The 24,752-nt window shown below is 40.0% G+C and overlaps 1 protein-coding gene across 12 annotated transcripts in view; it reads right to left on the reverse strand.

Annotated features, from left to right (window-relative positions):
• Nucleotides 1–24,752, reverse strand: part of ABCC8 (ATP binding cassette subfamily C member 8) — a 125,920-nt gene that overhangs the window by 14,149 nt on the left and 87,019 nt on the right. For all 12 annotated transcript variants that reach the window (XR_012646026.1, XM_074997747.1, XM_074997751.1 and 9 more), the window contains 11 exons: nt 23,205–23,289; nt 21,956–22,036; nt 19,116–19,253; nt 14,107–14,232; nt 12,693–12,792; nt 9,716–9,963; nt 8,248–8,408; nt 6,873–6,942; nt 6,017–6,174; nt 4,875–4,967; nt 1,491–1,593 (listed from right to left, as the gene is read on the reverse strand). Coding sequence is in view for 11 of the 12 variants with exons in the window: in XM_074997747.1 (XP_074853848.1) it covers nt 1,491–1,593; nt 4,875–4,967; nt 6,017–6,174; nt 6,873–6,942; nt 8,248–8,408; nt 9,716–9,963; nt 12,693–12,792; nt 14,107–14,232; nt 19,116–19,253; nt 21,956–22,036; nt 23,205–23,289 (1,363 nt within the window). In the remaining variant the exon portion in view is untranslated. The remainder of the gene's footprint in view (nt 1–1,490; nt 1,594–4,874; nt 4,968–6,016; nt 6,175–6,872; nt 6,943–8,247; nt 8,409–9,715; nt 9,964–12,692; nt 12,793–14,106; nt 14,233–19,115; nt 19,254–21,955; nt 22,037–23,204; nt 23,290–24,752) is intronic.

A 24,752-nucleotide genomic window follows, 5' to 3' on the forward strand; every position in this document is an offset into this window, starting at 1 on the left:
AAGTTCCTTTTCAGTAAGACAGACTTTCAGTTCATTAACAGACTGGCCCACTCCGTTAAAGTGCTGGCTGACAGGGTTGTGAATCAGGAGTGTTTTTATGTCTGTTTTATGCCCATTAATTCTTTGTCTAAGAGAGTTTGAAGTCTGTCCAATATACAAAGCATGTGGGCATTGTTGGCACATGATGGCATATATGATGTTAGTTGAGGAACATGAGGATGTGCCCGTGATTCTGTGAATAACCTGGTTAGGTCCAGTGATGGTATCTCCAGAATAGATATGTGGATGAAGTTGGCAACGGGCTTTATTGCAAGGAAACGATCCACGATGAGTATTCCTGTGGTATAGTCTGTGTCTGTTGGTGAGAATTCTGTCACCACGGACCTGTTCTCTCCTACACACAACCTCCCAACCTTATGAGGATTCACACTCACACAGTGATACATGAGCAGGGGTAGCAGGATGGATGAAGCCAAGGTGCATTGACTGGCACAGTCCCCTGGGAGAGCTTTGTAGGCAGCACACCCAGAAGATTTGTTGTGCTGATCATTCTCCACCATGCAGGGGAGCAAAAAAGGGCCATGCATCCTAGTCCAGCTCTGGAATAAGAGCTGGGAAGAATCCCTCTCCTCCTGTACCCGACTGCCCGTTCACTGAATGGGTACCTAGGCAAGTTTTCTTTAAACAGACATGTACAAGACAAAGGCAGGCATGCTGATGGAGCACTGGGGGGAGATGCAATTACTCTGTGGCCCAGCAAGTCATAAGGGATCCAGAACTCCCATCTGCTGTTGCTGCTACTGCAGCAGCAGCAATGGCCAGAGCCCTGGGCTCCTTTAAATTGCTGCTGGAGAGTCATTCTCCACACCTCTGAGAGCTGGGGTGCACCATGGTCTGAGTGTTGCTATGGGCTGATTGCTCTTGGCCTTGCACCTTGGGGTAGGGAGCTGTACCCCCACCCTGCCCAGTGGCCCAGAGAGGCTGTCAGCCCCACTGAGCAAAGGTGTGGGCTGGATAACTCTCATACGTAACAATGGAGTGCCTGGATCAAAGCAAAGCATAGAACTGAGGTGTCCAAGAGAAATTTAATGGATCTCCATAGGTCCCGCCTCCCTTCCAGCCAGGTGCCACCCCCTACTCGAGACAGGCACCCCACCCCCGGAGACTATGGGAGCTGCCCCCAGCTGAAGCCACTTCATGCGAGTCACCCCGCAGCTGGAGCCTGCCAGGGCCAGAGGAGCCTCCTCCATCACTGCCACCATGCGCTTGTCCCACAACTTGGTCTGGCACACACACAGTGCGGCCAGAGGGGCGCCCCACATTTGTGGCTCTCCTGATCCACTGAGCCGCATTTTGCCACACTCTGCTTCCCCATTTGCCACATGTGCGTGTTGGACACCATGGGCTTAGAACCGCCCCCCCACTCTCTCTCTCTCTCTCTCTCTCTCTCACACACACACACACACACACACACAGAGTAATGTACTTGCCATGCGGACTTCCAGCCAGCGATTGGCAGCTGTAAGGAAAAGGGATGCGATATTGTTGGAATCTGTATATTCAAGTAGCTTCTGTCGGAATCGGGCTTCATACCTTCAAAACAGAAATGGCAAAACAAGGAGTCAAATGTGTCACGAGGCCTTGGGAAAATTAAACCCAAAAAAGAAGCTTTTTGTGGGCCATATTTTTAGAGCTATTCAACCCAGCCTCTTATTCTGCGTACACAGATGTTGGCAGGAAACATACATTAGACACACGTGAACAGCATTTGTGGGCCCAAACTGTGGAGCTGGAAGTTGCAGCTTGCTGCCGCAGCTTCCAATTTTACATAAAACTAGAATATTAAAGATGTGCATCACTCAACAGTTCAATAACCGAAACCTCCCGAGTGTCCTACAACAGGAACCTGTGCAATCATCCCTCAACACAACGGCCTTTCATTAGGAACAAATAAGATTTTCCTGCCAGCTTAGACTCAAGCTGACATTTTATATATGAGTCTGGAGCTAACACTGGCTAGCTGGGCAGTTCATATTAAAACCATAATTTATAAATGACAGAGAGACTCTGGCTAGTCATTCACTACCACGGCAGCAGTGAGGAAAGTGGCACAAAATAAAGAAAAAAAAACCATCTGAGCAAGCATGCATACACGTGCACCAGAGAGATGGAGCAAGTGAAAGAAGTGTCATTGATCTTGCAATGATGTCAGTGAGCGTCCCTGTGGAAGCAAAAGGCTGCTCACTACAGTGCAGTGCTCATACTCAAATTAGCTGGGGTAATGTAAAAAGTGCATGTTTTGGTATATTTATTTTGATTGCTGCAGGTGAGTACTTATTACTAATACTAGAAAATGGACTGTGAAATATTTTGTAAAAGTAGTGAAGCTTTACCTATAAAATAACACTCTCAGTTACTCAAGCATTATACAGACACAAGGAGAGACATAGCCAGTGTTGTATACAAATTATAAAGCACAAGCATCAGTCACGTTCAGCTATGCATGTGTCAATTATAAATATTCCTGTACACCCTGCCAGGCACAGGCTAAAAAGTAAATATTTTTAAAAAAAAAAGCAGTTCCTTGTTATTAAAATGTCCAGGCTATTCACAAATTATCCAGTAGTCATGACACTATAAAACGCAAGGGATTCTGGTGCTATGCAGTCAGCAGTTGAATATGTGGGTGGGGAGAACAGGGAGGTTGAATTGCAGATGCGTACAGTTTGCCATTAGAGTGCTGCAAATTTTTACAGAACACGTCTCTAAAGTGAAACCCTTCTTTGGGGAAAACCTTGTTTACACTGTATGTATTATTTAGGACAGCTCATGTTGAAGTCCTTTATGCATCATACAACATATGCGGCTGGCATATTTACATACAAGATACTTGATGAAGGTTTATTTGTGGCTGCAACAACAGCAGCTGCTGTCTTTCAGATATCATTAAGTTGCTCAAAATGCCCAAGGAGAGAAAATAGGAAACAGTAACACCTGGTACTTGGTAACTCAATGATTGGACTCTTGTATTACTGTGTTATTTTAAGGAATGCAGAGGTTGGGTACTTTGTTCAAGCTTTGAAATGTGAACTCCAAATGCCACTTCTGCTACTACTTACTATGCAGCTGAAAAGCAGTATACTTCTAAAAATAGCCAACCTACAAGCTGACACAGAAGCCTGGCAAGTTGATGGAATACAAAACCTATTGAGTGTTGTCTCCTGCTGTTTGAGTGAAAGATCCATGAGTTACCCTGGGATTTCAAGCTGATGAAATAATATGCGGCTACCTAAATTCTGAACAGGCTTTGCTGGAACAATTCATTTGATGGTGATGAGGGAGGGGGAATCATAAGGGACAGTTCTAAACAACCGAGAGTATCAGTGTGATATTATTAAGAGTAATTTATTGTACCAAAATCTGAAGCAGTGCAGCACTAATGGTCACAAAATGTTTCAGTCTCTGCCAGAATAGAAGAGGATTTGGATAAGAGACAGAGACAAGCAAGGATTAGAAAATAGAATGGAGTAATAGATTTCCCTTATGGTGCACATAGGGGAATACATACCAATAAACAAGAAAAGACTGCTGGCACTTAAACAAAGAAACATGAATAATCATACTAATTAATACAGAAAAATGCCATGCTGCTTTTCTGTTATTATGGCAAAATGCCAGCATACTGCACTGTCATTGAGCTATGAGCTTTCGAGTCTGAATGCGAAAATTTAAATATTAACACAATTAAATACAGACAATATGTTTCTGCTTTATTTATTTTTTTGTTGTTAAACAGAAAATAAAGGGAATTATATGCAAAAGACCTTAGAGATTCATAACTTTGTGGATGAAATTATATAATTATGTCAATGAAACATTAAGGCTGTACAGGAATGACCACAAAGAATTATAGAATTCCAAAGGTGAGATGTCAGTAGCAATATTAACTTGCAACACATGTACCTGTGTAGACAAGACAGGAGCTTGGAAGAAGGTTAGCTGGCTTTGGCTCAACCCAGAAATGACAGAGATAGTGTTGGTTTGAGGGAGCAGCTGGCAGGCTTGGGAGAATTTTTAGTGGCACACCTGAAGGACTATAACATCTGTAATAGACGTTGAACCTCTATGGTCTGGCACCCTGGACACCTGACCAGTGCTGAATGAGAGAATTTGCTGAACTATGGGATGTCAATATCGTCTAGTAACATTACCAACACTTCCCACTGCTTACTGGGCTCTTAGAAGAAAGACATTTAGGGACATATTAGAGCTAAATATCAGCACAGAATATTACTAGTCAGGACTGGTGCTGTAAACAAACTTTATGGGACCCCAGGAAACTTGGCCACACCCATGATAAGTGGATATCTGGCTAACTAAAATCATGCCAGATTATGGATGTTGCCAGATGATAGTGTGCTGGATTAGAGAGGTTCAACCTGTACGAAAAGACAACTCAGATGTGCGTGTGTTATTAGATCTTCCTCAGGTGTCTCTGGAGGTCTAAGCAGATCTTATGACCAAAGACAGTCAGTCAAGCAAGGACCTGAAAGATTGCTGTATTATTTAAATTCTTCATAAATGACCAGTTTTGCAGCCACCAACCTCCATTCTTGCAAGTGTGGATCAGATAATTGGGGGTATAATTTTACTATCCTGAAATTATTGTCATCTATACTTTGGGTCACTGAAATATCCAAGAAATCTATTTACTCATTCAGTCCAGGTAACTAAGAAATCCAAACAAAAATTATCTGCACTCACAAACCAGTAGCTGCAAAGTGGTTGCTCAGTTAAGGCCATGCTATACATTTCATTCATGACATATATCCTGTGGCTCATATGTGTCGAAAATATTTTTCTCAAAAATATACCTGAAAGCTCGAATAGTGGTTAAACCTTCCACAGTCTCTGAAAAATGGCAAAGTAATGGCAGCTGGGTGCTATCGTCCAACTGTTGCAGATCCCTGGAAATGATTTAAAAAAGAAAATAAGTTTGAAATATGGGTAGTGTCTTGGGGAGTAAAATGGAACATTTGCAGAACAGAATCTCATGCCTGTGAGCCTAAAATGGCAGAACGCTATATGCAAAGACTGAGATTTTGATAGTGGGACTCTTTCAAAAAGACAGATGCTTTTCAAAAGCAGGAGAGTCATTCTTACTAAACTCAAACACACAGTGCTGGAGCTCTGGGAGGTCTTACTGGGCTACACCTACACATGCACCTTCCGGTTATTCACGTGGAAGGATTTATTGTGGAAATCACCTAAAATGAATATAAGCAATGACTTTTTGCTACTCTCTTGAGCAACTTCCAAGTAAATGTAGGCATTAATGATCTACAACGAGTTGTTTAGTCCTGCAGGGAATGAGAAAGGGAGCAAGTGCCCCCTTCTCAACTTGTCCACATAATGCAGGATCCAGGCAGAATGCTTCCACTGGTACCCCTTGAGCACAGTGCAGAGGGTGGTGTCAATAAAAGGACAAAGCTAGAAATAGGGATATTGTTGAGGTCTCCCAAACCTCTATGAGCCTGCTGCCCTCTAGTAACAAATGAGGGTATCAGTGCATGCTATATCTTCTGGAGGCAATAGTGGTACTGATGCATAGCAAGCTTCACTCCTCAGTTTTCCTCCTTGGTCCCTCAACTTTTCACTGTCGTTGCCCTGGTGAGGCTAAATGCCTTTGGCCATTTCTGCTTTACATCTTTTTATGCTTCTCCCAATGTTTAACCCCAATAGCATTTGGCCCTTGTTTTATAGATTGTGAATTCTGGCTTGGTCCTTAGTTTAATTGTGGAAACAAACTTTTCCCTTGCTCAGAAATTCTAATTCAATAATTATTAACAGTGCAGCTGTAAAATGATAAACAGTGTTACTGTGATAGACCTGACTTGTTTTTATATAGGGATACAGTCTTGGCAAGGCCCAGTTTAAAGCCCTCTATTCCTATGTACCCTACCACAAATTTTAAAGTATGCTTCAAATACAAGAATGAGCCAGTCATTGCTCTTACCTTGATGCCACTCGAAAGTATTTCTGGATGAAGTAACAGATGATCGCAAGAGGAAGCAAGGCAATGAGAAACATTGGCGTGACATATGAGATTACAGCAAGAGCGGATACACACAGCAAAGTGGAGCGGCTCAGGCACTCGAGGGTAGCAGGAATGTGCTGGATAAACAAAGTGCATTAGATGTCAGAGGAAAGGCAAACAAATGAGTAACATACAAGTCAACATCTTTTCTTCTTCCTGCTCCCACTCACAAACAAAAGTTATCATAGCTTTGAAGATTAATATTTTTGAACTGACTGGTGGATTCTGGGAAAACTCTGACGGCATTTCAGTGTGGCTTCTCTGCAGGCATACATTGCACAGCACATGCCTCCAGAAGTTTACATGTTGCACAGACAGCAACAGACATGAGGTTAACAACCAGTCTGCTTCCAGGCCTGTAGCTATTCTAGGTACTCTCTTTAATTGGAGATGCTCTAAGCATCTTTTTAGTTCATTCTGGTGTAAGTGCTCCAACTATGAGAGAACAATGTGTTCCTTCACATTTCTTTATAGAAGTTAAAAAAAAAAAATTACCAAAACTCTCCAGCATCTGGAAGGCCTCTTACCAAACAAATATTTCAACATGGATTTTAAGAACATAATTTCCTTTTTCTGAAGGCTGAAAGTCATCATGGAAACACATATAAAATGCATTCAAAACGCAACAGGATTCTCAGATCAATTATAGCTAAATGAGATTTAGTCCATTGTAATACAATGGGGAGGCATTTAGACCATATATTTTGTGAGCTGAAGATGATGGGAGGGAAACTGGTATGAATTTTTGGAGAACAGATTGATTTAGTCTTTGTACCTGGTCGATGGTGTTGCAATCTGCTGAAAATCTGTTCAAGATGCTTCCCAGTGGTGTTGTTTCAAAAAATCTAAAATGGACAGTAAATGGGAAAGGTCATAAAGTTAAAAGGTGAGTTGCTTTTAAAATACTTTCCCACTTCATTCCATTTCTCTTGAACTCTGTGCTGAGTTTGAACAGACGGCAATCGACTGTTAACAGTGGGAAAAGAGTAATATGTCTATAGCTCTGTTGTTTTGAAGTCAGCCCAAACGTCTTGCATTCCACAATGAGGCATAATGAAGGAAACTGTGTCCTAGCACTATGAATCATCCTTCCAAACCTCCTAGGTCCTCCCCATACATACATATATATATATATATTACAATTTTTAGAAAATCATATTTTTTCTTGGAATAGCAACATAAAGTAATGAAAAATTTTCAGTGTAAAAGGACTGACAATTTAATTGACTTGAAGTTATTGTGGGTACATGACAGCAAAGTGACCCTAGGGAGATGTGTACTTTAGCTTACAGTCCACCAAGGTCATTGAGACCTTTTTAAATACAGGAAGGAGAGAATATAAAATAATTTAGAAAGACTTTTAAAGGAATGAAGAGAAAAATGTTAACTCTATTAGTGCCTATTTCAATTTCTATTTAGTGTTAATTTTATATTATATCCATTAAGTATGCATGTGTAAAGATTACATGAAGATTGCACTTCTCCGTTGTGAGAGTTCATTTTATAGCGTGGTTCTATTCTGAAAAGTAAGTTTGCAAAAACAGTATGTAGTGTTCCATGCTCATTGTTTCTCAATGATTGCCTTACCAGACATGTTCAGCTTGCAGATAAAAAGGTATTTCTCTAACTGTCAGTCTCATCCTAGGTTCTAACAGTCAAGCTGGGTTCTTTCCCTTTCATTTATCATCACCAGAAACAGAAGATGTAAAGGCCAACTTAGGACCACAACAACGCCTGTGCAATACCACCATCTTTAATGATGCCCTTGGTGGCATTATGTCTGTTCTCTACAACAGAGTTGCTCCAGTGTAAATACTTACACCACAGCAAAGTGTCCCATTAATGATGACTATCATGGAATTCAATCTGCATTTAATTGACTCATCTGTTTTCTCTTTTGTAAGAATAAAAAGAAGTGAAAACTTACTTTCAGCAGATATGACTCTGGGGAATCTCTCTTTTGATTCCAAAGGTAGAATTTTGATATAGCATAAAAATATGTAGTATCTATTGTCTTTCAGTGGGCCACTTCAAAAATATTTTTATTTATAATAACTTCAGAATGGGACTGCACAGGAAAGACTGCTTTGAAATAAGAAATCTCAAGTCCCTACACTGCACTACTGCTTTCATTAGAATCAAAGTAGTACCTCATTGGTGCCAAAATAATTTTGTTCAGTAGACAATAGTGTAGTTTTTTGGCAACTTTTAGACCAGTCCATTCCACTGCTATGGATGTGACAAGACACAGTATAATTCCAAGGCAGCAGAGAATGCTGAACACCTTTGAATAGCGAGAATGATTGAATTCCTATGAAATAAAGAAACAGAAGCAAAAACATTATTTGTAATATTTAATCATTTAAAAATATGGTTTGTGTTAAGAGACTAACAGCTTAGAGGAATAAGTTCTTTTTTCCTCTACACAATACTACAGGCCGAGGCAACACAAGATACTGACTTTATTGTGCCAATGACTGTCTTCCCTTTTAATTATTAACTAAGCATTATTCAGGGGAAAAAATGTGTCTGGAAAGCTCATAAAATGATTTTAAAGATTTTTACTCATTAGTTATGTCCAGCTGGGGGAACAAATGCCTTTAAAGATTGTACTATACCATGGTAGTAGCTTTTTTCCAAGGGGAGCAGGATATAGGCAAGAAAAATTTAAAATACATTATTTATACCTTCGCATTAAAGCCCAGCTGTAGTAAAATATTTCCTAGGGATGAAATGAAAGGCTTCACTGAAGTCAACAGTAAAACTCTTTTTTTGGCTTCAGGAGCATCACGATTTCAACCTCGGTTTGCATTTAGCCACTGCTTATAATACCTCGGATTAAAAAATGGTTAAAAACCTGATTTTGACCATTATTGAGACAGCTGCTTTATAGATATTAATCCCTTCACAGAAGGCTAGTGGAGCTTTAATGAAATAATGCCATCATTGTATCAAATTCATGGGGATGGCTTACTAGTCTTTCTTAAAAATACTTCAATCATGAGGATGTTGTTCAACATGAATTATGCCTTTTTCACCCCTTGGCAAGATAATGTCCCCTAGCAGCTGACTCTCTGGTTCACCTTCACAATTAGCGACCTAAGTTAGTGGTTATTGGTAATTTAATGCCAAAGGAGTCTGGAAAGGAAATGTGCACAGTCAGAAATCTTGCCAGTCTTAGTCGAATCTATTATTTTGTGCAAATTTAAGACCACATCAATCCAACAGGAAGAACATGGAACAGACTGTTCACTTTGAAAGATCTTTGTTACCACTTATTATGAAACTCAGCATGCAAGTTCTACCAACATCCAGAATACTGCAACACAGAAAGAAAGAAAAAGAAAAAGATAAAGAGAGCTCTATCAAGACTATTTAGAGATAAAGTCTCTCAAGTAATCCTAAAGATTCAAAAAGAAGAGGAGAGAGAGAGAGAGAGAGAGAGAGAGAGAGGGAGAGAGAGACACTCAAAAGGAAAAAACCTCTTTCCCCCTGATATGCGATGACCCTTAAAGCATTCTGTGTTGTGGAACTTGGTAGGAATATAGCACATAACAAGCAAAAGTTAGTACTAGGAGATGTTGGGGGAGGGGGAAGAATAGACTTAAAAATACGGACCTGGCATACAGAACAATTCTTTTGTTCTAGCTCACTCTTTGCAGAAATGACATCCGATGTCCATTTTGCAAGCCAGTAGTCAATAGCTACCATAACAGTATGTTTCAGCAGCTGTGAAAGGACCAGTAAAGGCAAGAGCAGAATCCCTGCTGAGCTGAGGTACTTGCCACAGGCTCGCCAAGGCATCTTTGCTCTCTGATGTAGCACAGAAGATAGGTTGTCATCATCGTCACTTTCTGTTATTTCTTCTGTGATCAGTGGGGGGGAAAAACCCAAAAATTGTTGGATTGTAACACTACACTGAAAACCTTTTATATTCTTTTTTTTTCATACTGAATGGTAAGTGCCAAATTGCAAAACAGAAGGACAACTCAAAATATTACACATGCCATGAATTTTTTGTAAATGTGTCTGTTACACTTTTTTTTACTGCATTACTTACGTAAGCTGCAATTCAGCAAAATTTCTAGGCTGGTGCTTCAGAGTTTTGCTGTAAACGAACATGCTGCCTGCCAGGTTACATATAGCAAAGAAATATGCAACAAATTGGGTTCTAAAGGAACATTCACAATGTGATTATGATAGCAAACTTTCCTCACAGAGCCAGTAGGAAATCAGATTTGTTTTTGAAGGAGAGGGATGGGCACTTGGCAGGTATTCCAAACATAAGGGTCTGCATGAGATGGAGTGAAGTGGCAGATAGGCGAAATGGTATGAGAGAGCAGTCAGGACTGAAACTGAGGTGGAATATGAAACTAGGGAGTTTGTGCAGAGGCAACAAAGGCAGACATGGAGGTTGAGGAGCGGGGGCAGTTTGCAGAGTTTGACACTGAAGAGAGGTGATTTAATTTAATATCAGAGGGGAGAGCAAGTGAGTAAAAGCGCACTTTTATCTTCATACACAGACATCATGCTCAGCTTATTGAATGGAGTACTGGTTTAGGATGAAATTACCTCCTCACCCTAACCAGAAAAACCTCTTTGGGGTCAGTAGAACTGCATGATCATATGTAGGGGGTGGGCAGAGGCAACAGACTTGCCTCTGCACTCCCAGAAGGGGCAGGGCCTCAGGCAGAAGGGCCGGGGTAGCCAGCCCTCAGAGCCACCCAGTGCCCCAGTGGTGATTTAAATTGGGTATCGGGGAGCTGATGCATTAGCAAGTAGCAGCAGTTGGGAGCCCAGGGCCCTTTTTAATCACCAGGCTTCAGAAGAGTTGCTCCCTTAGCCCCCCATCAGTGGGCCTGCTGTCACAAATGAAGGAAAAGTTGGACCTCAATAATCTGTCTCTACACCACTGTATCTGTATCATTTAAAGTTTATTGGTTCAAGATTTTCTTGATAATAATGAATTACAAATGTGATTTTCTTTTCTAGGTAAAAGCATAAGCCAGTATTCCCAGGATACAGACAGGTTTGTGTCAGCTGGCACCAGCTATTCATCTTTAATGCATCCATCCTCTCACATTCAGATAGTAGTTAAATTATTTAAAAGGTACTCAGAATTTGTTTTAAGATGCCAGGATTTATACATGCTTGGAATAATTTAATCTTTGTAATCCAGACAAAAATATGACCTTTGAATGACTCTTCACCCATCTACCCCCATAAAAGAAATAGCATGGGGACAAGAATGTTACATCATTATGGTTTCTTAGGCTCACCAAAAATTAGTTTTGATGATATGGAAATTTCCTAAATAACTGCTAATCAATTAAAAATGGACAATAGGATTTGTGGGCATTATAGAAAAATTTTCCCCTCACCAATCAGGTAGATTTGTCAAATAAACTTTCAAATACTTCAATACACAGAGAGAGCTCTACATGCATTGTGAATATACTATCTCCTTCTTGAAAAAAGGAACAGAAACGTCTCCAGTAAGCAGCATGTTTGAAGTTCAGTTCCTATGTACCTCAGAGATTGTCTTGGTGCACTCAAGAAAAAAACACTTTTATACTTTCCTAGTCCTGGGGCCAGCTGGGGGTCAGTATTGTCATCGGCATAACATGAATAGCTTCACATTTGTCTTCTGCATCCTAAACTGAACTCTGTGGTTGAGGAGAACACAGAACAGTATGGGCCATAGTCCTTGTCCTGAACCACTAACAAACCCTGCAATTGATAGCGTATGGATGGAGTGCCGTATCCATGTAAAGTCCCAGTGAATTCATTAGGACTCCATGCAGGAGCAGAACTCAGCCCATGTGGTAATTGCAGCATACAGGCCCAATATCCTAAACTGCACAATAAGATGTATGGCCTATTACAGAGAGAATGATTACACCTTCTTTCCTTGGGGCTCTGACACTGTGGAGCCATAAACAGCAAGCTGTGGATAATCAAAACCTTTGTTATTTCCTATATTAACTTCCAAATCAATTATGGGATTATTTTTGTGAGCATGTGTTCTCCTGACTGGAAAATAAGCACAAGGTGGTTTCAAAATGTGGTGATATTTTTTGAACTGTGAAACAAATCAGCCTGAACAATACTGGCCTAGATTTTCTGCTAATGCAATTGCAGTTGGAAAGTTTACAAAGCCCTAATTCAGGAAAGAATTTAAACACTTTCTTAAAGTCTATTCCAATTCAGGAAAGTATCTAAAAGGCCATGGTTATTCTTAATCATATTCTTAAATGTGATGGAATTTGATGGAGTTAAGCAGATACTTAAATTAAGTATGTGCTTTAGAACTTTCCTCAGTAGGGGATGCTTTTCCAGCTCAGGGACCTTGTGGGAACAATTCTGACAGCTCTCATAAGGCCATGGTTAGCCAATACCTTCAGCTTGCCCACCCAGTTTTAGTACCTAACTCTTCGGAGCTCTGATACATCTCAAGAACAAGGCCACAGTTGCTCCTGGAAAAGACTGATTTTGTTGCTAACTTGAAATTTGTGAATTGATCCTATCTAAAAGAGTTTGAATAATGCACTCAGAACTGAGTCTCAAGGTGTCCTTTAAGAAAAAGTTACTTCACCTTCATCCTCTTCATCATCTTTTAGCCGAGCATCTCGGGAATACCTGGTCCTCCGGTGGTTCTTCCTCTCCAAAACAGATTTTCTTTCAATTATAGTCTCCTAAAAACAGGAGATATAATCTAGCTTTGCTTGAGAAAGTTTGTTTTACATTTACAGCTGTCACAAAACGTACTTTCAAATCAGTGGGCCAGTAAGAAGGGAGAGGATTACAACTGGCTGACATGAATGTTCGATGAGCGATTTATTTTTAAATTCAAAAAGACATAAATCATGGAAATGACATTAACGTCAGTGTGACAGACACAGGAACTCCATGCAGGAACTCCATGCAGTATCCTTGGGGAACCATAGTATTTAGGGCTGCCAACCCTCCAGGATTGTCCTGCAGGCTCCAGGAATTAAGGATTAACCTTTAATTAAAAACTATGGCATGTGATGAAATCGGCAAGAATTCATCCAACAAAAGTTGGCAGCCCTAATTGTATTAAATCAAGGAATGGTTTATTTGTGATTTTGTTTTATTTAATGAAAGAAGGTTACCACTGCTCCTCCTCAAACTTTAAAAAAAAACCAAAACAAAACAAAAAAAAAAACCCCAAAAAAACAAAGTGTGGGCAGTGATTAAGGCTAATCTCTGAAACCATAAAGAACTCCTGAGTAGTTCCACTCCCTGGCATTTCTTGCTTATACTAGCTCAAACTGGACAGAGACTGACACACAAAGAAAGGACTTCTGGTAGAAAAATCTGAGCCTGACCTAACGTAGGACCTTCTATCTGAGCCAGCAAATATATAGGAACTTCTCTCTGTGGGGCATTGATTCTGCTAATAGCTTAGAAAGCTTTGGGCCCAGTAGGGTCCCATAAGACTGAGTGTTCCCTGCTGTGTTTAAATATGTGCATTTATTAATATGTTTTCTCTGCAATTCTTTTAATTTAAGACTAAAAGGTACTGCTGAGAAAGCTGTATGGTAACTTGCACGTTGGCAATTCAAAGTTCACAGCCTTTGGAAAGGTCCTTATCATTAGGCAGTCTGACTTGCCAGGGTTTCACAGTATAAGAAAAGGGGCTGTGCTGACTTAAAATTCCCCAAGGTCAGAAGAGAGTGGGACATTGGCCTCTGTCCTCCCAGATTCTGGGCATGGCTGGAATCCTGAAACCTGACTGAATACTCATGGAGTAGACCTATGGAGCTTCACTAAAAAAGGTGGATGCAGATCATACATACTATGGAGAAAATGATAATCCAGATAAGTTTTCTATGTAAATAAATACAGCAAAGTTCATTCAAGTTAAGTTCAAACATACACACACACACTCACCCTAAGTGTGGTACTAAAGTTTTCAGTTTAAAATGATTCACCACGTAAGGAATACTTTTTTAAGATGCTGAGAAAAAAAATACATAATAAACCTTCTCCAGTTCTTGGTCCTGTCGATTCATGAGTGTCTTCCAGTGTTCAAAGAGCTCAGACTCTGAATTCTGAATGTCCTTGAGCGTCCCTTCTCTTTGAATGGTACCATCTTTCATTGCGATAATCTAAGAAGTTAGCGATACACAGGAAATACTCGGTTATATTTTTGAAGCTTCCATCCAGTGATCTGGGTACTGTACAAAAACAACTCCCAATGCCACTCCACAGATCAATATAGACAACAAAGTTACATTGAGGAAGGAGAATATTCTGTCTGACACCATGACTCAAGACATTTCCCCATTTAACAAACCTCAGACACTGTGTCATTTCCACTTCAGAGAGGGCTGTGAAGTGCTGCGAGGGACTTATCTACCCTTTAATCAGTTGCTCCCCTTTCCCTTCTTTAAGAGAAGCCAGGACCTCACCCTTCTTCAGGGAGGCATTCACTTTTTACTCCAACAATAGACCCAATACTTCACAAAAGCTGTAAATGGCAGAAGAGATGGGAATCTTATTCACAGCTACAGCTCCCAGAAACTTCAGCTGAAAATCAAATAGCCATAACACTGGTTCAGTGCATTGATGTGCATGCCTAAGCTGAGCATGAAGAACCAGAAGAGGGCTGGGCAGTAATGCCAATTTTTTTGTTCCTCCAATCACAGGTAAGGAATAACTCAGAGCAGCTTCAGCTGTTTTAAAATGTACTCTATTGAGCCATGATCACCAAAGCATGTTATATCTATGCTCCAAGCATACAGAAGGGTGAACAGGATACAAAAGAGTACACAAGGGTAGGCAGGAGGAGTTGTTTTAGAGTCTGTCCTGCTGGTATTAGGTCATCTGCAAATTCCTTATGGTAGAGTGGCACAAAAAGATTTATTGCAGGGCAGGATGGAGCCCCATTAAGTTCATCCCGCTAAACACAGAATTAGAACTAGAAACAACCTTGAGAGGTCATCAAGTCCCTGCACTCATGACAGGACCAACCACCATCTAAACCTTCCCCAACAGTTGTTTGTCTAACCTCTTAAACATCTCTGATGATGGAGATTGTACAACCTCCGTAGGGAATTTATTCCACTATTTAACCACCCTGACAGTTAGGAAGTTTTTTCCCTAATGTCCAGCCTAAACCTCCCTTACTGTAATTTTAGCCCATTGCTTCTTGTGCTACAGGGCTTGTACAGAATTGAACCCAGGATCACTAGCACCCAAAGTGAGAATCATACCCCTAAACCAAAAAGCCAGATCCCAAAGCAATGCCTTTGAAGTCAAAATGAGAGTCAAGCAAGGCTGCATCATTGTCCCTTTACTGCTCTGAATCTTTATTGCCATGACCCTTCACCTCATTGATGACAAACTTCCAAATGGTGTGAAGATTGTCTATAGAATGAATGAGAAGCTTTTCAATCTCAAGAGACTGAAGGCTAAAAGCAAGGCATCCATGACCTCAATCATGGAGCTCCAACAAGAGGATGACAATATGGTGGCTGCTCTTTCTCCCACAGCACTTCAGACCATCTTAAGTGCCTTAGCTGAAGCATATGACAATCTCAGCCTCACATTAAATATCAGAAAAATCAAGGTGCTCCAACCTTTACTGACAGGACAATCTCATGCACCTTCTATTGAAGTCAATGAAGAACTGCTGGAAAATGTGGAGCACTTCCCATACCTTGGAAGTCATCTTTCAGCTAAGTCAGCATTGATGCAGAAATCCAGAATCATCTGAGCCATGCAAGCTCTGCTTTTGCCTGCCTGAGACAAAGGGTCTTCAAGAACTGGGACATCTACCCCAAGACAATGCTCCTTGTATATCGTGCAGTGATTGTTCCAGTGCTACCGTATGCATATGAAACCTGTACAACATACAAGAGTCATTTGAAGGCACTTGAACAATATCATCAACGCTGCCTCAGGAGAATCCTAAATATCTCTTGGGAGGATAGGTGCACAAACACTACTGTCCTGGAAGAGTCGAACAGGACCAGCATTGAAGCCATTATCTTTAACAACTTCGTTGGACTGGTCACAGGGTTTGGATGTCTGATCAGTACCTCCCAAAACAGATTCGCTTTTCCGAATTGGAAGAAGCACAGAGGAGCGCTGGGAACCAGCGGAAGCGATATAAGGATTTGCTGAAGGCACACATGAAAAAGTGCAGCATTGGTGTTGACACTTGGGAGAACCTTGCCCAGGACCATCCCCAGTGGAGAGCAGTGATTCATGAGGGGGTGGCACAATTTGAGAAGGTCCCACCGCAGTACAGATGAAGAGAGGTGGAGAAGAAAAGAGCATCAAAAACTGCAAGACCCGTCTCCAACTGTTACCAATGCCTTCCCCTTTTGTGATACGCTCTGTGGTCCAGAACTGGGCTGATCAGCCATCAACGGACTCATAAATAGGATGCTGACATGAAGACATGATTGCCAAAGAGTCTTGTGCTGTCAGAGGTTAAGGAGAATAATTTTTCTCCCTTCTCCTTATATCAACCCTTTCGGTGCTTGAAAGCTGTTATGTCCCCTCTCAGTCTTCTCTTTTCCAGACTCAGCAAACCCAGTTTTTCCAATCTTCCCTCATAGGTCATGTTTCCTAGACCTTTAACCATTTTTGTTGCTCTTCTCCAATTTGTCCACATCTTTCCTGAAAGCAGGTGCCCACAACTGGAGACAGTACTCCAGATGAGGCCTAATCACTGCAGCATAGAGCAGAATTACTTTTTGTGTCTTGCTTACAACACTCCTGTTAAGACATCCCAGAATGTTGTTTACTCTTTCTTGCAAGCATCACACAGTTAACACACATTTAGCTTATGGTCCACTACAACCTCTGGATCTCTTTCTGCGGTACTCCTTCGCAGACAGTCACATCTCATTTTGCATGTGTGAAACTGATTGTTCTTTCATGAACACAAATTCCACTTTAATGGAGTAAGTAAACTCAGGATATAAGACCACACAAAGTTCACTGGCATTCTGGGCTCCTAATCTCACAGATGACATTTGTTATTTCTAACTAAAACAGGAAATTCCCTCTGCTCCCTAGCAGCTTCCAAACACCAGGTTCCATATGCCCTTGCTCTGACCCTTAGACCAGGGAGTCATTTGCTTAGAACATGTGCAGCATGTACACCATAACTAGATCTATTTTTGCTCCATTTGTAGGATAGCATGTATTATGTTTCAAACACCATCATCTCCGAGTCAGCATGAGGTACTTTTAGATGTGATATGGCTATTATTTCAGAATGATTCAGCTGCAGCACAACTTCCCTAAAAGCCACATTTAGTTGGTTTTTTTTAAAGACATCTTGTTCATTGTCACAGATGGAAATAATAATAATGAAAACAAAAACCCTGTGAAATGAGAGTAAGTAGCAACAGAGGCTACTCAGCTGAAGAGCTCTCCACACAGAATTTAAGGCATCAGATTTACAGGACATCTCTATCTTATTACAAATGCATATTTCCCCTAAAAATCCTTCATTTGGTGTGGTTTTTTTAATTATTAATTTAAAGAGGGTGGCATGAGCTTGTGAACTGATGAATCTGGGCCCAGAAATGACAAATATGGCATTTGGCTAATATTTGAATTACAAAAATGTGCATGTGCCCCTTTGAAAATGAGGAGCCCACTGTACCAGGTGCTATGCAAACATTTGTGACGAGATGGTCGCCAGCACAAGAAGTGCTAAGGGTGTTATAGAAGAGAGTGTGTGTGTGTGTGTGTGTGTGTGTGTGTGTGTGCGCGCGTGCATGCGCGCGCAAAAGCAGAGACAAAGAGAGCACATGTGCCAGCCAGGAACTCCTGTACATTATTCCCCTGCTACTGATTTGTGACATGACAATGGCAAGACAATTAATCCTATTACTAATGTGGAATAATAATTTTTCATACGGAAATCCTCTTTTCTTCATTTTATTTGTTCCAAAAACTTCCACAGGAAAAAGAGCCCTATTTTTTTTATGAGCTCCATTCAGGAAACACCTTTTGAAACTGGGCCTTAAATTCTTTTGAGAATTTTGGAAAAAATATTAGAAGTGTCATTTGACATGTAGATTTCACATATTTCTGAGAAATTTCTTCATGAAGACAACTAGTATAGGTGCTATTGCCCTGCCTTGGACACACTCCCACTGTTTTCAATAGGAGTTTTGCCTGAGAAAGGACTACATGATCTGGTCTAATAATAGATGACTAATTACAAATTGCATTTTAAAAGCCCTGTTAGGAGAAGTAACTGCAGTAATTAATCCTTGTGGTCAGCAAGGTGTATGTTCCAGTTGCATGATAATAACAAAATGAAGAAGTGTGCAACCTGATTAAAACAACAACAATAACAAAATCTGCTACATCTAACTCACCAAATCTTTGGTGTTTTATGTATTGACTCTCATAGCCACAAGGTGCTACTTTTATTGTCTCTATCAGCTACAAGATATAAGATAAACAGCAATCTAAATAACAATTATTTTGAAAGGGAAAGTATCAACCTCAATAAGTTATTTACTACAAAAGAAGGCCACGAAAAGTTCATTTCCCTCCCTTGTTTCTTCCTTTGTCTGAATCGCCTTTTAATGGTTTTCTTCTGTGGTAATCAAACAATTACAGAATGATGTCAAAGATACAAACAGACATATCATTCCCACAGATTCAGTAGTTTAAAGGATATCAGGTATACCAGATTTTCAGAAGGCACTAGTAATTTTGGGCCCCTTTTTGGGTGCTCAACTTTAGATGCCTTAAAAGGAACCCAGTTTCTAGAACTGTTCAACTCGTAAAGATCAGGCCCCTTCCAGGTGCTTCAGGTTGAGAACACAAAAATTAAGGCATCCCCAATCACTAGTTGACTTTGAAAATATTAATAATGCACCTTTCTCCTTAAACATTCCTCTGTTGATACAAAAATGCATAAAGATGATTTTCAGTATTGTTTATTTTATAGCAGTAGACATTTACAAGTCCTTTGTGATTTGCTCATTTAAAATGATAGTAGCTTTCTCACCCAGTCAGCATGAGGCAGGTATTGTAGTTTGTGGGTCACCAGGATAATGGTCCTCTTGTCTTCTCTTAGCATTTTCAGGATCCCTTCCTGCATAAGATGGTCACTTAAGTGGATATCCAGTGCAGAAAATGGATCATCCTAGTCACAGGAAAAAAGATTAAGTACATGCTGTTTTGCTGCAGCCCAGCCTTTACAGACTTAATGGGAGTAATACATTTTAAACCATAGTACTGTCTTCATAAAATCCGATGGACCAAAACTGACCAGAAGAAGAAAGAAGAGACTAATAGTATATCAAAATTTTGCAGCGGCAGGGGATTCTCAGATAGATGGCAACAGAGCATGAATTCCTGCAGTGACAATTCTGAAAGATGGTAGTTTTAGCTAGACTTGTGCTCCGGCTTACTGAGCCTTAGGGTAGCTGTCACTTTATTTACCTGCACCTTTCAGATACTGATATATTGGTGTGAGCCCCACAAGTACATTTTACTGGGGCATGAACTGTAGAACACACTAATGTTTTGCATTCTGATTGTCCTGTATGGGCATGAAGTAAAAGTTACCTAGTTTGTGGTGATGTTGTTCATACTAACAGTCTTTTGGATTATGACCAGTTTAGGAACAGGACCCTGTTTTAAAAAGATACCAGACATATCCAAAGTATCTATAAGCGAGAGTCTGCCTGCTGTCCCCTACATCCTTGAGGGTTCAGTCAGAAGACTGTTCTGCTCTGAAAAAACAGTAACTCAATCATGCCTCACAACCTGTCTCACAGATGCTTCCTTAAAGAATCCATATAGAGATGCTGAAGTTCCAACAACAAAGTTTCTCCATCACGAAGGCCAAGTGTATCTACCTGGTTACAGAGATTCTAACTTCCCTAACAATTTTCATTCCATCTGAGATGTCTAGGTTATCCACACTGGATCTTTCTAACATACGATCAATCGATCCATTCGCCTGTGAAAGATTCCAGAAGTCCTTAAACAAGTCATCAAATCAACCAACCAACCAAATTGCTTTCTTCATGCAGTATTTCTGAGTTAATGCAATCAAATCACTTCCACACACATTAAACACTTGCCAAAATTGCCATGAAGACTTCTCTCTTCAGAAATCTTTCTAAGCAGCAATCCATCTTTTTTCTGCTCTGCAGAGCCATGAGAAACTCCCTCTGAATTTCACTTATTCCAGAACCACCTCTGGCACATTTTCAAAGAACACCCTTTCAGTCAAGTTGATATTCTCAACAGACAAATAAACATAGAATCATAGAATACTAGGACCGGAAGGGACCTCGAGAGGTCATCAAGTCCAGCCCCCTGCCCTCATGGCAGGACGAAGTATTGTCTGCACCATCCCTGATAGACATTTATCTAACCTCTTCTTAAATATCTCCAGAGATGAGATTCCACAACCCCCATAGGCAATTTATTCCAGTGTTTTGACCACCCTGACAGTTAGGAACTTTTTTCCAATGTCCAACATAAACCTCCCTTGCTGCCGTTTAAGTCCATCACTCCAAGCCATAACTCTTGAAGCACTCAAGGGGCAGACCCTCAGGTGCTGCATTCTCTTATAACTGCATTAGTGTCTCTCCTGCAGCATTTACACTTTTCAGATACTCATGTAATTACCCTCACTTTAACAATCATATAGCCAAGCTATTCAAATTAGCAAGACATCTTTCACCATAAATCAGTTCCACCAGCTGGTTAATCAGTTTAACATCTTATCTGTATACCACCCTCCTATTTGATTTCAGATATTGAAGTGTACAGAGATGCACAATATTCAGTCTGAAGTTCCTTTCCATTGTCCTAGCAAATATTCCTGTTCACAGACAACTGATCAGAGATTGGGGTAGCTCCATCCATGGGCAAGTCATTTCCCCTATCAGACATGGGGGTGGGGCATTTCCTTTAGCAGATAATTTGCTGTTTTCCACCAACACTTCTACTTTGTTCAGGCTCACTTTTACAAATGTCACCACCAGTACATTACCCACCAAAAATACGCCCATCCTTTCCTGAGTTAGGGCTTTAATCTGAACTTTTAACTTCAATCTGCTCCAAATAAACATTTTCTTGGGCAATTAGTTCTTTTTGTGATTCACCTAATTCCGGAATCTCTTCTGAGATACTAGGTAGACATTCAGAAATTTTATCTGCATACAAATTGTTTTTCTGCTCAGCTATTTTTCATAATTCTTGTAGAAAAATCCCCTTCTGAGGTGATTTATATGTCCCTGTCCATGAGCTGTGGTGTCTGTGTGGTTGCCCTGCATCCTGACCAAACAGCCTTTAAGCTGAGTATTTAAAATTTATAATCTGCTTTACCAGCAGTGGTGACATATTTCCCTCACAAACCACATCAAAATTAGATAAATTGTAAAGTATATTTACTGTCAAAATGGTGTTTAGATACACAAAATGGCCGCTGGAAAATAGGCTCAAGTCCAAGGGACAAGTGAAACTGGAGACAGGCAAGTATCCCATACTGCCATCCAGGCTGCAATATCTATACTACACAAAATCTACAAGTGCACTAACTTGAGCCAGGCTATCCAGGCTGGGAGACATGCTCCCAGCTGCAGTGTAAACATCATTTTTAGTAACATTTTTTTATTTGAAGATCGATCTGTAATATATATGTATGGTCTGTCACCTGGGGATCTCATCATTGTGTATTAGCTATAACAAATGTAAAATAAAGTAGAGTACATTTCAGTTGCTATTCACCCTTTGGTTCAGTGGAGCAGAATTTCACCACATTACACGTTTTAAATGATTATATTTGGTGCTGCAGCTTACACCACAAACATAATGGCATTTACTCACCAGGAACACAACGTTTGTCTGCTGGTAAAGTGCTCTTGCCACACTGATGCGCTGGCGCTGCCCTCCAGAAAGATTAATACCCTGGAAGTAAACAGATTACAAAAATAATAAGCTGATCACAAAATCTCTATCCCAGTTTTAAGCTCAGAATACTCAAATTTTGCTTTGTTAGATGCTCATGTGGAGAAGACACCCTGAAATGGAAGAATCTAGGCTATCCTTTTGAAAATGTAGCTCAGTGGTTCATGGGGTAAAGCATCAGACTAGTTACCTTGAGATCTGGAACTTCTTCTCATGAATTTTGGACCATAATACACAACTGTAAAAGTGTTAAAGCTTTTACTGCTATTCATCAAATGCAACTGCCATGCAGATCACATTCCCTTGCACAGATATTCCAGTTTTCCTTTTACAAGGTAAGAGGAAACTTTTAGGTCATCTCAGTTGTATGCTACCAGCAGCTGGAACTGACTTTTTAAATAATCTTTATCATAACTCCAAATGTACTTCAACATCAGAGAGGATCATTTAGCACTCTAGACCAAGATTTTATTAAAAAATACCAGGCTAAAGATAAGTTCTTATGCTCATATTCAGTTCAATGGGAGAGAGAAGGTGAGGGAGGTAATACTTTTATTGGAGTGACTTCTGTTGGTGAGAGAGACAAGTTTTCAAGACACACATAGCTCTTTTTCAAGGTGTTTATCTGAAGAAGAGGTCTGTGGTGCTCAAAAGCTTGTCTCAGTCACCCATAGAAGTTGATCCAATAAAGAATAATATTAACTCATCCATCTTGTATCACAGATTTACTGCATGACTTGGAACAAATCTTTCTCTGTGCCTCGGTTTCTTCAGCTGTAGTATTTTAGCATTTTCCTATTTCACAATGTGTAGCAAGGCTAAATTCATTAACTGTTTGTTAATTACTTGACACTCGTCAGATGGAAGGTGGTCTAAAACTGTGAAGTTTAATTTTATTATATACCTATCCATAGAGACCAAACTATGAAGAGTGAAGCTTGTACACAGCTATTTCACATAGTGACTGTGACTAATAAAACTTTCTGATAGCAGGACATTGAAATCAGCAGATGTCACACAAACAGCAATGTTCCCATATTTACCAAGAGGTGAGCTTTCAGACTAATGATCCAAAAGTATATTTAACTCCAAGATTGATTTGGCAGCTAAAGCACTGAAATGATTTAAAGAAAAAACACAAAAACAAATCAAGTGGATGGTTACTGACCCTCTCTCCAATCTGGGTTTGGTCTCCATGAGGAAGAATGTCAATATCAGGCTGTAGGGAGCAAGCATCAATTACTGCTTTGTACCTGTGGAAACAAAAAAGATAATGCAAAATCCACAGAGATATTGCCAGAGATACACACTTTCTACATGCACAGGAGCAGAGATTAACCAGCTGTAAAAAGTCACACAGTGGAAAAGACTTGTTTGTTAGGTACTAATTCTAATGGCATCCCTTTCAATCATAGTCAAGTAAATACCATTTTAGCTAGCCAAGCACCTTAGGCCAGCTCCCCAGACCAATTAAAATATTTAAAGACTAAAAATAGAGCAGACACAGGTTCTTTTATGATGCGCTGTTATTCTTAAGTCTTTGTTTGCATAATCAGGGCCGTAATTCCCTCTGTTTCTGCAGTCCTTTTCACAAAAAACAAGAGAAAAACTGTTTTTACACACACAAAACTGGGAGAAGGACCCAGGAGTAGAAATGGCTGGGAAACAGTTTTCCTGTCTTGCAAAATGTTCAAGATTACAACTTTTCCTCCATTCCACATTGGAACAAAATGGAGACCTTCAAAATTTTTCAGCAAACCCCCAAAATAAATAATAAAATAATGAATGAACAACAGCCAGCCAGATAGACCCCAGAATACCCAATAATCCAGTAATTAGGGGACTCAGTTGGAATACAAAGTCCCTTCTCTGCCTGATTCAGAGATTCTGTTCTGGAGTTTCTCTCTTAGTTGATCAGTAAATCTGCTTTGGCCCAAGAAATGTTCCTCACAACTAGTCCTTTTCTGCAAAAATGTTTCAGTTTTAAAAAGCTGATATTTTCTTGCTGAACAGTTATTGCCCTGGAAAATTCTCAGCCAGCTTTACTTTGGAGCAGATGAGGCACCTGAAACTATTCTTAATTCACTTTAAAACATTTTCTAGATTTCAAGTTAACAAGGTATTTATAAAGATCTCAATCAAATGGAGGTTGTTCTATCAGTATTTCTAATTAAGTTTGCTCAACTGCTTATTGGATGGAACCAAAAGGCTGCCTAGCAGCCAATTTAGAGAGAGAAAGGCACTGGTGACAAAAATGAAGGACACAAGACAACATTACTACATTCAGAACCCATATGAGGTAGGTTTATTACTGACTTTCATTCCATGCAATTCCCTGGAGTAATAGTTGCAGAGAGCACAAATCTGAGCAGAATTTGGTCCATAATGATACTACATAATCTCCTAGGCAATGCAAAACAGTCACTTGGAAACAAAAATGTTTCAAGAGGGCACTCAGCAAGACTCCTTAAAATAAAAAACTCAAACAATTTTCATATAGAATTTTTTTCAATGCCAAATTGTATTCCAGACTGTATGAAAATGGAGTTCAAAGATCAGCTGATCTGCCCAGATTAAGTACAAACTTATCTAAAGTAATATTTGAATGTTTTAAGAGCAGCTTTCAAAAGTTTACTTAAAAGTGTTAAATAACGTGGGTCACACATAGATGTCCTTTGGAAAGAATAAAGCTCATAAAATGTTTTTGAGTGGATTT

Source organism: Carettochelys insculpta, chromosome 6 (assembly GCF_033958435.1).
Source record: "Carettochelys insculpta isolate YL-2023 chromosome 6, ASM3395843v1, whole genome shotgun sequence".
In the NCBI taxonomy this organism is placed as follows: Eukaryota; Metazoa; Chordata; order Testudines; family Carettochelyidae; genus Carettochelys; species Carettochelys insculpta.